This window comes from Haemaphysalis longicornis, unplaced genomic scaffold (assembly GCF_048455015.1).
Source record: "Haemaphysalis longicornis isolate Haplotype H1 unplaced genomic scaffold, Haemaphysalis longicornis Haplotype H1 scaffold_6, whole genome shotgun sequence".
Lineage (NCBI taxonomy): Eukaryota > Metazoa > Arthropoda > Arachnida > Ixodida > Ixodidae > Haemaphysalis > Haemaphysalis longicornis.
In genome coordinates this window covers 181854109-181867818 of record NW_027526407.1, presented here as the reverse complement: position 1 = coordinate 181867818, position 13710 = coordinate 181854109, and the positions used below count along the sequence as shown (strand labels likewise).

The following is a 13710-nucleotide window of genomic DNA, read 5'->3' as shown; positions in this document are numbered from 1 at the left end:
ATAAGTGAAAGTCCTAAATAGCCAGTATCCACAAACTGTTGCTAAAAAGAAAATGCAATCATAATGCATTCCAATTTTAAACACAACCCTTCAACAAAACTGATTTTATATTACGTTGAGAAAACGCATCTAACGAAACGGAGTTCAATGTTTGTTGAGGTGTTCCAGTAAAACGTTTTCATGGAAACAGAGAGGACGTACTGTATTCAGTAAGAAAATACATAACGAAACAAAGAGAGTGCACAGGAGAACATATGACTGCTAGGTGGCCCTAAAATAATATTGTGATAGGTTCTCGCTAAACGTATGAAATTCTCTTGGACGCAGTATTTTGTGGACGATTTGAAGATTCCGTAGTGACGCTGGTAACGAAATTTTAAGCTAGATATTTCCCTACGCTGCTCGAGTGTTTGAAGGTTTGCCCTATTACCTCATCTAGTTACACTATAGTGACGCAAATAAACAGAATAAATGAAAGGAAAAACTAGATTTTGCGTTGTCTCATGTTTACTGCCCAAGTATTGTTAACAAGTGCTCTAAATATTATCTGCGTACTCAAGCTGTGGTTGTACTAGTGTTTTTTTACTATTTAATTCAACAGCAAAAGGGGTAATACGGAACTTTCCAAAAATGTTCATTTCTGTAGTGCGCGCCGACAGACGCTTTCACTGTGCATTTCCCAAGTGAGGTTACTGGTAAGTGTGACACCTACCTATTTGCATTTTGAGTTCTGTTGATGGTATAAATATTTAAAAGTAAACAAAATCGAGTCGTCTTTTTTGTTGCTGGAAGTAACAGAAACTGCCTTACTTGTGCTTATACTTAATCCCCACTTTGTACACCATGTCTCGATTCAGTGCAATGCATCTTTTTTATTTAGTTCGGTCATCTGAGGTGCTGACAGTTGTGTCTACCAAGCAGTCGTCCGCGAATTGCCTAATGACAATATGGGGTTCAACACCGAGGTAAATATTATTATATTCTAAAAGAAAAAGACGCCCAGGCAAAGTGCCCTGTGAAACACTAGAGTACACATAAAACATGTAGGAGACATTCTTTGACAAATGTAAAGCGTAGCGTCGGTTTCGACATTTGCATTGAGGGTACTCAGTATGTCAGAAGTTATTTCATCTAGTTGGGTAATGGTCGATAAACCAGTTCTGAAGCCATCATGTTTCGAATAAAGCCGAAAATATATGCCAGGTAAGCAGTGATGTTCTTAGGGATAATATGCTTGAATATGCTCGTCAGGATGAATATATTGGTCATCGTGTCCGTCGCGGCATAACGAAAATGGGGAAGTAGGTGAGAAACGGAACCTGATCAGCTATTTCGAGATGTGGTCGGTGAAGGGTTCTGTGGTTTGTGCAAATACACCAGCATTTAGGTTGGCTTTTGTGTAACAATATGATGCAGAAGCTTGGGGTGTCATCAGGTACGTTGAAAAGAAGCTTAGTTGGTCAGAAGGGCAGTCGAAATAAGAATGTCACCGAAACGCATCTGGGTAATGAAAGATATAAATATCAGTAAACTAACGTTGAGTCTGTTCAAGGTTAACTGAGGCTTACGAATTTCGGTTGGGTGTGACATTTAGAGCGAAAAATGACCTACCGGTGGATTACTTCGCTTAATAGAATGATCCACGTAGTATACGGGAGAAAGTATAGAGAAATTAAGACCAAGGTATAAAAATGACAATATTAAGGAAAATGTAACGGTGGAAAAAATTAGCAACATGAATAGTTCAAGGTGTCCGAATGAGACATAATTTTGGTTGCGATCCTGATGGAATATGAGAGCTGGAAATTGAAATTTTAGGTACCCAGCATTTTCACAATTTAGCGATTGCTGACAAGGAATGTATTGTGGCCAAGCTTGCCTTCTACGCTTATTACTAACCATAAAAACTCCTACGTGTTGTCATTGCCACAAAGACAAATGACGCATTTGAATACCTGTGGGCTTTGTTAATAAAGCACCACTCATACCATCTCGTGAGGACCTTAATGTGTTGTGAATAACTAACAAATAAATAAACAAATAAATAAAAAAGAAGATCAACGAATAAATAAATATATAATTGTTTTAACAGTCTCTACATTCCACATTAGGAAATTAGTTTTCATGACACGCTTAATTGCGAATCATTTCTTGTTTCTACCATTTTTTCTGTAGTGTATTATTTAAAATATCCTTGTAGAAAATTATCTATAACACAACGTGATGGTACGTAGAGTACCTATCGGCTTGGTGAGAGATTTAGATGCGAGAGCACTTATATCAAATTGAACTGTGAAACTGCTTTCCTTCAGCATCGACACTCTGGAGGAATTTGTGCCCTTGCGGCGAGAGACGGTAAACACGTATTGCAAACATGGTTGTTTGTTTTGTGCTTAACAGAAAAAGATTTATTAAGACAGCCAAAATTTTTTATCCGCGTATTGAGGTTCCAGTGGTTACAATGACTGTGTCAAAACATTTAGGTGTGGTTCGATCAAGAACATTTTCTACGTGATTTATTTTTTATACGTCCCTCTAAGTGTTTGCATCAGGGGTCTCTCCACCATAACAATATTTGAAAGACACCTTTCATTTCGATACAACTTGTGCATTGAGGTAAAGTTTAATTTTGCTTCTCTAACATTCTTTTTACTAAGAATGAAAAGAATCTACTATTGCCATTTCAGACTTGAGCAACCTAAATGAAACTCCTATTATTATTATAAATTTACGGCATGTATACAACTCCAGGTAATACACACTGGAATGGCGAGTTTCTTTTTTGTACCAACTCCTCGTAACTATATTTTAACCAGAATATCTGGTTGATGTAACCAGGAAATTTACGTAAGATGAAAGTGCAAAACCTAGACTGGTTACTGGCGGCGACATTTTGAGATGCCGAAGTGTTGTCTGTTACATTTCTGATGGCGCTGAGGGGGCACGTTTTTCAAATTGAATTTTGCCCTAAAATGTATTATAGTAACAAAACTTACAAGGGAAGGTGTATTATCTTTGACCTTAGGAGGCCTATTTGGATGATGCCTCGGACATTCATTTCGGCAGGATGTCGCATACCCTTTCTGAAACACAAAAGAGTGAATATCTGGATTTACATCAATATTTAGACCAATTCTTTACACTTTATCAATCTATATGTACGACATCGTTATCAAAACAATTAAGTGTAAATTACCTCTCATCAAGAATCGTATGTTTATTTCTAAAAAATAGGCTTCTTATACTAACAAGAAAACGAGCATACTGACACGTTCTGGAAGGTATGTACAGACACATTTTTTTTGTAATAAGCAATGTAAAAAGGTTTCCACATAACCGTACTGCAATCCTCTTACCCGCCATTGTTATATACTTAGAAATTAGGTGGCAATTAGTCACAAATTCGAAGTAAGATGACCAAGGTGTTGGTCCTACGCACCAGTTATCCGTGAGTTTATGCAAATAAAAATACGGATTGTGAATCTAATTTCAATTTGTAGTATTAAATAGGAAAGAATGAACCGCGGATTTTAAGGTGTACAGGCGTGTAACATTTTATTGAATGGTCATAAGCATTGTTTTCCAGACATGATAACGTACACTAAGCAAATTTTCACATTCAAAGCAACCCCTTCCATTAGGGGATCTGAAATTCGTCGATGCAACGTAGTAAATATGCACCAAACGTTTGAGAGCTTAGTAATGTAAATATGGCAAAGAATAATGAAGTTATAGTGAGCATTTTTATGGCTGTTTTGAAGCCAAATTGTGGTATAACCAAAAAATGATGTTTATACGAAAAATCCAGAAGTCTGATTTAACCATCTTTTATTCTAAAATACTTCGTATTGGGTTGAATTGGGTATTACGTTATTTAAACATGGTATTAGCACAAGTAAACAAAACACAAGAAAAGATACACGGACAAAAGCCCGTTCTTTTCCCATTTCTGTGGTCTGTTTACATTAGCTTGTCCCCACATTTTTATCATTATGTGTTCAGCACCCTAATTTCGCGGCATAAAGACTACGTGATTTGTTACCTTTCATTAGCATGCAGGTATTGCCATCTCAAATTTCTGGAACGCGTAAAACTGCTAGAATCACAAAAATGCCGTTACACCTATGGATTTCATTTGAAAGCACTTCATTTTTATTTGGGGAGTAAAATGTGCTGAAGAATTACGAACACTGCTTCGCAAGAGCCTTTTACTCTACTTTGATTATACAAAACAACTTACTTTGTGGTGCCCGTAATCGCATCGCTCATCTGAACCTGAAATATAAATATTTTAGAATGATGCTTAGAGGTATACCGTGGTCTACCCCAGAACCTGGAGTAGCTGAACGTGAAGCAGCTAGCGGCGAGTATGAATACGTTTTTCTGTAATTTATTTTGCCAGAGGACACTAAGCTTCCGTTCGCCACGTAAATGGCATTCTGGAATAAAACTGTTTACTCACACATATACTAATTTTCTGCGGGAATTGGAGCAATATTAGCAGAATGAGAATATCTATACGATAACTAAATAAGTTTTTGATTGCATTGCGCGTGGGAATCAAACATTCTAAAAGAAATTATTAGCGCTTACTAAAAACTCCTTTGATCGGCTGGTCACAAACACATGTTTTGATTACATGTGGGTTTTGTGTGACAAAGCCACACCTAGGCTATGAGGTGTGCCTTATTGCGGGGCGCGGAATAAAATTTGACCCCTTGCCCAAGTGGAACGTGTGTTATACGTAGAAAAATGGGAATACGGAGTGCATGCGGAGAGTTACACAGCAAGACATAACCAGGGCAGATAATCTCTCCGAAAAAATATTCGAACGAATTATTTTTCATCATAGAAATTATTGGCAAAATTAACGTGTTCCTTTATTATTAAAAGCGCGAAATAAGGCATCATTTGTATTCTGTAGGTTTATCGTAAGAACGGTGAATATGAATGTCCAAGAAACGATATTTTGGCGTTTGTGGTGGTGGTAAAAGTATAAAACCGGTGTCAGAATTGTTTACCATTATTGCCTATCTACAATTGTGAGGCCCGGCCTGCTATCCCTGTTTTTATTCCTGCGGCGTGTCAGGAAAGGTACAAATTTCTCGTTCCCATTTTTCCGTATACACGTCATGTTTCTGCATATTGGAGATAGTTATTTGTGGCGGAATATCAGCTGATGGGCGTTTTCGCTTTTCACCTCTTTCACAAAAGCTACAGCAGCAGTTCAAACACAGGCTCTCAAATACATTAGGTTCGTCTGCACTGGTCAAAATTGCGACAGTTGGTTCAGGCTCGTAAACTTGTTTTCTTTTTATTTACCTGCCAAGAAGATGGGTTAACTCATTGTGCGTTTTACGGAAAACTTTTCGTTGTTTGAACAAAAAAAAAACAAACAGTTCGCTCTTCCATGCACAGCAAAAATGTAAGGCTTGTTTTATCCACAAAACGCCCTAAATAAAGCAAGGTAATATGCTCAAGTATTATTAAGGTAATTGTGATTACACCAGCGCTGATATTTCGCTCAATAGCAATAAACATTACGAAAAATTCGGCAGATACTCTGTGATTGAAAACCTTCTACAGAAATGATGTAAATATTTGGATCATGATACCACTCTTGAAAACCATGTTTATGAATTTTGTTTTGCATTAAAAAGCCAGTATTACCGGGTAGAAAACTCACCAGCAAATGCCACAAAGAAAATCACGAAGTAAGGAATTTTGGTATTCATAATGTGAGCGATAAGCATGGTACGTCCGTTTGAAGCTTCTAATAGTAAGTCATCGCCACTAAAAACAAACACCCGTTTTACCGCCGGCTTCAACCTTGATTCAAAGCTTTCAGAGCTACATGAAAGTACACATAGAACAACAGTCCAAGGAACAACAGCACAAGGACTACCACAGATTTCCCCTGTTCACTTCTACCTTTATTGTTCTGTCAAAAGCCGTTTCAAATAAAGTGTTTGTTTCTATTTTTTGTCTCACTGGTTTTGGGGAAGGGAAGTGGACAATGGGCTCTTCCGCGAAAATGTGCGGCCAGATGTCCCCCCCGTGGTTGTCGGCAGCAGGTTGTAAAAAAAAAACATTACAAATTTTAACAAAATGGCGAAGGTCAAGTCCAAAAAGAACTTTGTTTGCTGTTGAACCCAAATATTAATAAGGCCAGCACTTGCCACAACGGGGCATTTTGGTCAATAACGGGCCGGCTGCGGAAACGAGGATTTGAACTAGAACCAGATCTGGGCAGATTTGCTTACTGAAAAAAAAAAGCTCAAACACCATTACTGCGAAAATCTCGGAATGCGCTTAGTATCACAACTTGGGCTGGTCCACCAGCTTCGGCTGGCGAGTAAATGCTTATTATCGTCTTTTCCAAACAATTGCTCATTTATTTGGTCAGAGTGATGTCTACACAGATTGATTTTTTAGGGTAATACAGGATACATTTCAACTTCATTAGTAGCAACCCAGCAAAATACAGGCTTTCAAGGACACTGCATTCACATAGCTGATTAAATATGATGTTGGCAGAAAAATCAGTTATCGTCAAAATTTCTCTTCGAAGTAATAACTTTGGCTAGATAAGTAAATTGTCCTTATGCTTGTAGTAACGCTGATCAAAAAATATTGATATCGTGTAGACTTTAAGGTTTCTAAGGCTTTCTTCGGTATTAAGCTCGGCATGAACACGGTTTTGTTATATTCTGCGCAGTCTTCAGCATGTGCCATAAACAGTCGTCTGAGATGTGAGCAATATCTTTTGAACATGCTTACGCAACAAGTGTTCTGGTTGAGTCTTAAAACTTCGAACTCCAGCTTTGTCGAATGCAATTTTGTGCCAAGATCAGGACAGAGCTTATATATGTGCATCTTCACTTGGTATTGTGCCCGCATATTAGTGTCTGTAAACAGAGAGGAGAATTTATGTTTTGCTGGCTAGACGTGCAAAGAAAAAATATCTTTTTAATGAATAAAGTACGAACATATAAAACTATGTATACTGCGATGTCACCATTGGGTGTTTTCTTTTAAATGGTCGCACCACATAAAAATAGTCTTGTATCGAAGTATTTCTACCTTGCAGAGAAAACTAACGTCTCGGTTTATATACTTTGGCTGCAATGTTTGTTTTTCTTAGGAGCAGGCAGTGCTCTGCATACCAATGTTATTGTTTTATTTGCAAGCAGAAGATACGCAAATATCCTGCTTCAAAAAACCTGTTAGTTACGTTCTATATTAGTGACGTACATACAAACCACACTGAGAAAATCTGCCATATCGCAGTAACTAGTGTTGCAGTAACTGCAACAAGCCAGACCTTGTAACAATCATCAGGATGTCGTCGCTCGAAAAAACGTGCCTGTTTTCAGTCTTCTTGGTAGTCAGGTCTCATTCACTAACTGCAATAATTCCGCAAAAGAGATTAAGACCATTGCACTTTCGGGAAAGCGCAAATGATAGTTTACGGAGCAATCTTTTTGAATACTGTAAGGACAGCGCGTTCTTGGATCTCCATAGGAGGCGACCACAGGGAAAAAAAGGAAATGCAGCGCAAAACTGCTTGTTGGTTTTGCGGGGTCGGGCACACGTTTACTTCTAACCATGCTCTGAACACCTCAAGAAACGTAATCGTCAAGCAGGGTATTTTGGCCCTAACTCAAATTCGTTACAATGACCCGCCCCGCTCCACCCCCTCCAACGTTCGTAGGTAACATCACGCGCCCTTTGCCCAAGTCTTCGTTCTCGCCGAAGCCTGTTGTAAGTCATAAACCTTAATGGTCTGCTACGTGGTCTGCGCTCGAGAAACCCCCTGGGCTGAGGCGAAAAGGAACCAGAGTGTGCATGTAATTACTCCAGAGGAAGCCAGAATAACGTATCCAACAAGAGAGACAACTCACTTTCTCGCAACCTTAGTCATGGTTTTCTTCTCTTCGCTAATTAGTGAATTGTAAGCTGACGTCGAGGTTGTCGTCGTAGAGTCGGATACAACGATAACTTCAGCGGCTGGCTGCATGCGACGAACCGATGCTGCCGGGAGCAGCGATACGGTCGCAAGGACTCTCTCGCACACCAAGACGTACTATACATACCATAAAAGTAATCTGACCATCGATTACTCTCGAAATGTGCACAAATCAGCGAACAGCGTATAACTCCCGCTGCCTACTTGCCAGCTTGCTAAGCCAGGGCTTCTGCTGTAAACAATAATCGCCCGCAGAATTCAGCCGGATGTTGATATCTCATGCCGTTTGCGAGCAGAACACCTTCACTGCCCAAGCAGAATGCACAATCACAGCAGAAACACAAATCTCCGTTACTTCGACTTTCGAGGGGAAGGAAGCAAAGCGGCGAAAACTGCGCAGCTTCGCAACAACATTTCTGCATCAGCATTTAACTCTCGCAGCAAGTAATATTGCAGGTAGTAACATTTGGATCGTGTGCGTAATTTTGTTATCACGCTGCACCTCGATTATCGCAGCCTAATAGTTGTTACTGAGTCAATAAGATTGATTTTATGAAAAACGTTTTCCCAGTTTTTTTTGTGCACCTTTTCGTAGCCGCTGTAGCGACAGCCCATGAACCTGACCATATTTTAAACGTCTCCAAACCAGTTGTTTAGGGATAAATATTTTTTAAAGGCGCTTCCTCACCGTTGGGAATAGAAAAGTAGTAGTATGTTAATATTCCTATATTGGAAAGGAAGGAAGGACAGGCTTTCAATGTTTACTTTTCTGTAGTGCTGTTAAAACTACCAAACACCCACACACAAGCGCACTTGTGTTGATAAGCACTATTTATTTTTGTACTCAACAAATAAAATTGTTTTGTGTAAATAAACCTGCTTACTTTAACGCGAGGGTTAAATATTGGGTTGGTACTTGTCTAGAACATTCGTTTCCTTGCCGAAAAGTGCGTGTGCAAACTGTCACCAGATGATAGATTACCTATCAGAAAGATAAGCTAAGGCTGAGGAGCTCTGCGACCATAGTCACGGCTTCTTGCAAAAAGATTTAAGATTTCAAAACGCCCCTTCCATTAAGAAGTATCCTCATTTGATTTTGGTGTAAATATAATGGGTTTTGCAATATTTAGGCAAAAAATTTCTCGGCTTTTGGCATTCTTGACAAATTTTCAGAAGAAAAAAATTATCAGGCTCATATTTCTTTTGTAAAAACTGAACATTTTGCTCATTGCGTTAGTTGTCAAAACATCCAGCAAAGTTAGTCTTCAAGCAGAAAATATGTGTATTGTGCTATCGTCACTTGTTAAAACAGGTTCGGGTCACACACTTCTATCTTCTCAATGGCGAGCAAACTCATCTTTAATATTTTAACTTATCCAGAGACAATACGTCGGGAGACGTAAAAAATTTTGGGAAGTTCGAAACTCTTATGCCGTAAAAGGAATGCGATATTACAAATCAAAAAGTAAAAAGACAGTGAGGACAGGGTTCTTTTTCATTTATTTTATCGTAACGACGAAGGCCTATTCAGCTAAGGAGTATTGTATGTACATCTCAGCACTACACAAATGTTTTTTTGCATGTTTTTTAAGACCAGAAACAAAAAAGCCGTTACTACTGAAGCTTTCGAAACACGATTTACAGCTTTACGAGCTTCCCAATGAACGGCACTTATGATTTAGTTCCGCTCGACGTAAATAGTTGTGCAATTTAGGGATTTGATTCGTCATAAAATTATTTATGCTTAGGGGTACTCTACATTTTCTCTGTTTTGGATGTTTTATAGGGTGTTTCGTAACAGTGCAGTGCGTTTATTTGTAGAACTTTTTTTTGCGGCAATGGGAATGCCTTGTACCAATATTACACATTATTAACTCTTGTAGACGTTGTTCTGGTAATTTTGCGCGGTTTAGGTATGTAGTTTTGAGTGAATATTTGATTGCGCTAGGCGGGGGTTATTATCCCTTATTATTGGTTCGCCATTATCTGATGTGCAATGGCAGCTCTTCACTCTATAGCGATTATGCGAAACCTTTGGAGATACCAATACCGCATGTCCAGTAAGCCATGCCAGTACCAGAAACAACTTTTCCAGTGGCTACGAATGAAGCTACATTACCGTTGTTCCTCAACAATACGAGGTATACGAAGTAACTAAAATGAAAGACAGTTCGATGGATAAGAGAGACAGAGTCCCACAATATAAACCGACCGGGCCGTACGATGCACCGCTGTCGCAGGCGATTCGGCTACCTGTAAAGCGTAGCTTCGTCATAGGCCAGGCAGTCTGAGACGATCACGGTGATTCGAGACCCGAGAAAACGTTGGAGACCTCCAGGGCGCGGGTCGCCGATGGTGGTGCACACACGGGCGGAAGCCGTTGTCGCATCACAAGGTCCAAACGTAGCTAATTTGCTTCGGCGGGGATTCTCTTTTTATAATTGCACCGGGGCGGAGAGAGAGGGCCCAACACACAACGCGCCAGCCACCGTCGAGCTCACAACTTCACTATTTCCCCCTTCTGGAATCATTGGCGCGCCTTAGCACTAGAAAAGCTACGCTCGCCCCCTTGAAAGAACTCGAAGCTTCCGTGAAATGTGAGCGGCGGAGCTTTTATTTTGGTATTTTATTTCCGGCGAGCCGACGAGTGGTCAGCGTTACGGCTGCTTTGTTCGAGAGAGTTCCAGTGTTTTGTCGCAGCGAATAGAACCGAACTGTATGAATCGGATGACTGTAACAAAAATTAGGCCCTGCACAGTAATATGAAAAATCTATACGGTACTTTTGGACATTGTACGCTCGAGTTTGTGACATAAACAATTTAGGAACCAAAAAAAATCCATACTACTGTACGTACAGGTATTTCCATGAACGATTGAAATGGTTGATGCGGTCGATTAACAATTTAAGCAACCCGATTCAGCAATAAAAGGGTGAAGAGCGCGACAAACAACCTCGTTGCACCAACCAAACCCGACTGGCCCGATTGACAATAAATTAGGCACTGACAAGGGACACCCAGGAGCCGGAGGGGAACCTCCAGGTAACAATTTCGGAGGGAGGACAACCGTGGGCAAGGCAACATGAAGTGGTCAATTGTTTCCTCCTCTTGACGGAAGCCGCACATGGCTCACGGCGCTATGCGTGCACGGTGTAGATACAAATTCAAATTAAGTGTTCACGCCCTAAGGCGAACAAATAAAAAGATGTTGAAAAAAATACACCATCTTCCTGTGGGGAACCCTGATGAAGATGCGAAGCATCGTGGCGGTTCCGTGTGGTTTCATTGTGTTGCCGTTATGTTGAGTGATCTGGTTTTTACTAGCACCAGAGGGAATTCCGCGTCCGGGTCCACACCGGTGGCAAAGGCACGCAAGTGCTGTTGTGTTACGGTGAGTAGGCGGTGGTTCTCGAGGCGCCGAAACTCGTCCATCATGTTCTTGTCGATGTTGTCTGTGTGGTAGAATCGGTAGTCTCCGTCAGCTTTGGTGAGGTAAAGGTTGTTGACATTGGTGCACCGGCTGAGAGAAATGTACACGCCCTTCTCTTCGCAGCTTTGTCTTCTCGTTCTTCTTCTTCTTCGGCGGTTCCCCTACGGGAAGATGACGACGGTGGTTGAACGCGAACCTATCTCGTGATGGATTCTTTGGTTGGCCAATCCCTAGGAGCATCCTGCACAATCAGCATCAGAGGCGCTGCGGACGGGGCTGGTTGAGCTGCAAGGCGCGTGGCGCTTCGGGCCACAGCTTTCCCACGGGAAATTCAGCATCCCCCTGTGAAGTTTTCAGTTCGTCATTTTCGTTGACGTTCAGCTTCGCGTGCCTTCGTTGTATCAGTAGCTTCTTGACGTAGTTTGAATGAGTCAATGACTTAAGTCACGTTAGTAGCACTTGCTCCTGTCCCGGATGTGTAGCGTAGTGGGAAGAACACCGCGTACCTCCCGTTGCGGCAAGCGAGTCGTGGGATCGAAACCGGGGGCCGCTAAGTATTTTGTTTATATAGTGCATTATCGTTGATCTGTGGGTGTAAAAGGGAGAGTTGCGCATGCGCAGTCAGCGTGTGCACGGTGCCGCCATCAACGACGGAGGACCAGGCGAGCCTAAGAAATGCTCCGCATTTAAAAACGCGTCATAGCAGGAACGAATCAACTCGAATACAAAAATACAAAAAAAAGAAAAGCAACAAAAATGTGCTAATACAATATAACAGTAAAGAACTTGCTAATACCTAATGTTGCGAGGTAGGGCAGACTGCGGACCTGTGACGATCAGAGGGACGTTTATTCTTGCAATATCCTAACGAAGGAGGCCCCAGGCCTTCCGTCGTCCGAACGAGCGTTCCGTGGACAGCCGTTCTCTACCGCTGCTCAAAGACGACTCCCCGTTTCTCTCTCCTCCGGAGGCCTCGAGTCACTCGCACCGCCGCGGCCGCGTGGTTGCGAGAAGCTGGCCTTCGGTCTCCTCTGAAGCCGCGACCCGCTGTTCCCCTGTTTCCGCCGGAGCGCTAACGGGTTCCTATTTTACCGACCGGACACACAGCCGACGGTCTAAAGCGCTGGACACATGTACGACTAGTGCACGCGATTCGCATGCGACTAATCGTTACGATTGTTCTTTAGGACCCGTTTTGGCGTCGATCGGTGGCCGGAGGAGGCTCACGACGTACGACTGGCAAGCCAGATGCAGTCGTGCCATCGTTGAGATCGTCGTGAGGCCACAGCCACTGAGAGCCCGCTGAGCCCGCAACCTGCTTGCGTTGCTCGGGCGCTCCGGCCGGCTCGGATGATGGGAAGTTTAGGCTTAGCATCCTGGCGGATATTTGATCGCCGCTATCTGTGCAGCTGCGAATGACAATCCGTAACATAACTTTTCACCACACTATCATCCCCTTTCTCGCGTGTGGGACGTTATTTAAGCTATACCTGCCGTTTGAGCGATCGGTGACCAAGACCTCTGCGTGGCCTGTTTCGATGCTTCCGCGCAGGTATTGCCATCTCTCGGCCGTTCGGCGCAACGCACGCCGCGGCGACCGGTCAGCGTAGGCTTGCATCGCGGCAGATATCTGATCGCCGCTTTTAAAATAAGCCCTGACAACAATCCCTAGCACAATTTTTCACCACACTAACACCTACTTTCTCGCACGTGGAACTTCATTTTAATGATCAGATTGATTCAGAAGAGCAGCGACAAGCGGTTGCTACCGTGGTCTGCGCCGGCTCGAGCCGCTGAGTGTGCCGAGCTGGCAGGCGCTGCCGGCGTGTGCGCGGACTGTTTCCGAAGGCAGAAAACGCTTCACGATTGCCTGCTTTATTCATTTCTTGCGAACAAATGCGCGGAATCTACACTTTCAGCTTAGCGATCGTCGTAGTTGACCATGGAGCAAAAACAGTGGGCGGAGCGACGCCAACGACTCATCGTATGCGCGCATCGGGTCATGTGTCTCAAATTCACGCGTGCGACTATTCGTGGCGAAAGTCCTAACGCTCAGTCGCATGCAAATCGCGTGTACAAATCGTGCATGTGTCCAGCGCTTAACTCACGTGCTTCTGTTCGGCCTTGGATACACTCCTAAGGTATTTCTGACGCTACGGGAATGCGCAGACGCGACAGGAATACGCAGGCCCGCCAGAGTTAATGGCCGCAGAGGTCCCCTCCAGAGTCTCACATGCAACAATATCGTCAGGCTTTCGCTTTCAAAACACGTAAGCAGACGTAGGTGCCCCGACGAAATTTCGTATCAAT

The 13710-nt window shown here is 42.4% G+C and overlaps 1 protein-coding gene across 1 annotated transcript in view; it reads right to left on the bottom strand.

Moving 5' to 3' along the window:
- The window catches only part of LOC144141282 (uncharacterized), a 58793-nt gene extending 52949 nt beyond the window's left edge, over nt 1–5844 (bottom strand). Inside the window, exons 1-3 of the mRNA XM_077672859.1 lie at nt 5687–5844; nt 4241–4275; nt 2997–3083 (exon numbers count right to left, since the gene is read on the bottom strand). Coding sequence (XP_077528985.1) covers nt 2997–3083; nt 4241–4275; nt 5687–5753 — 189 coding nt within the window. The 5' untranslated portion in view covers nt 5754–5844. The remainder of the gene's footprint in view (nt 1–2996; nt 3084–4240; nt 4276–5686) is intronic.
- Nucleotides 5845–13710: the final 7866 nt, after the last annotated feature.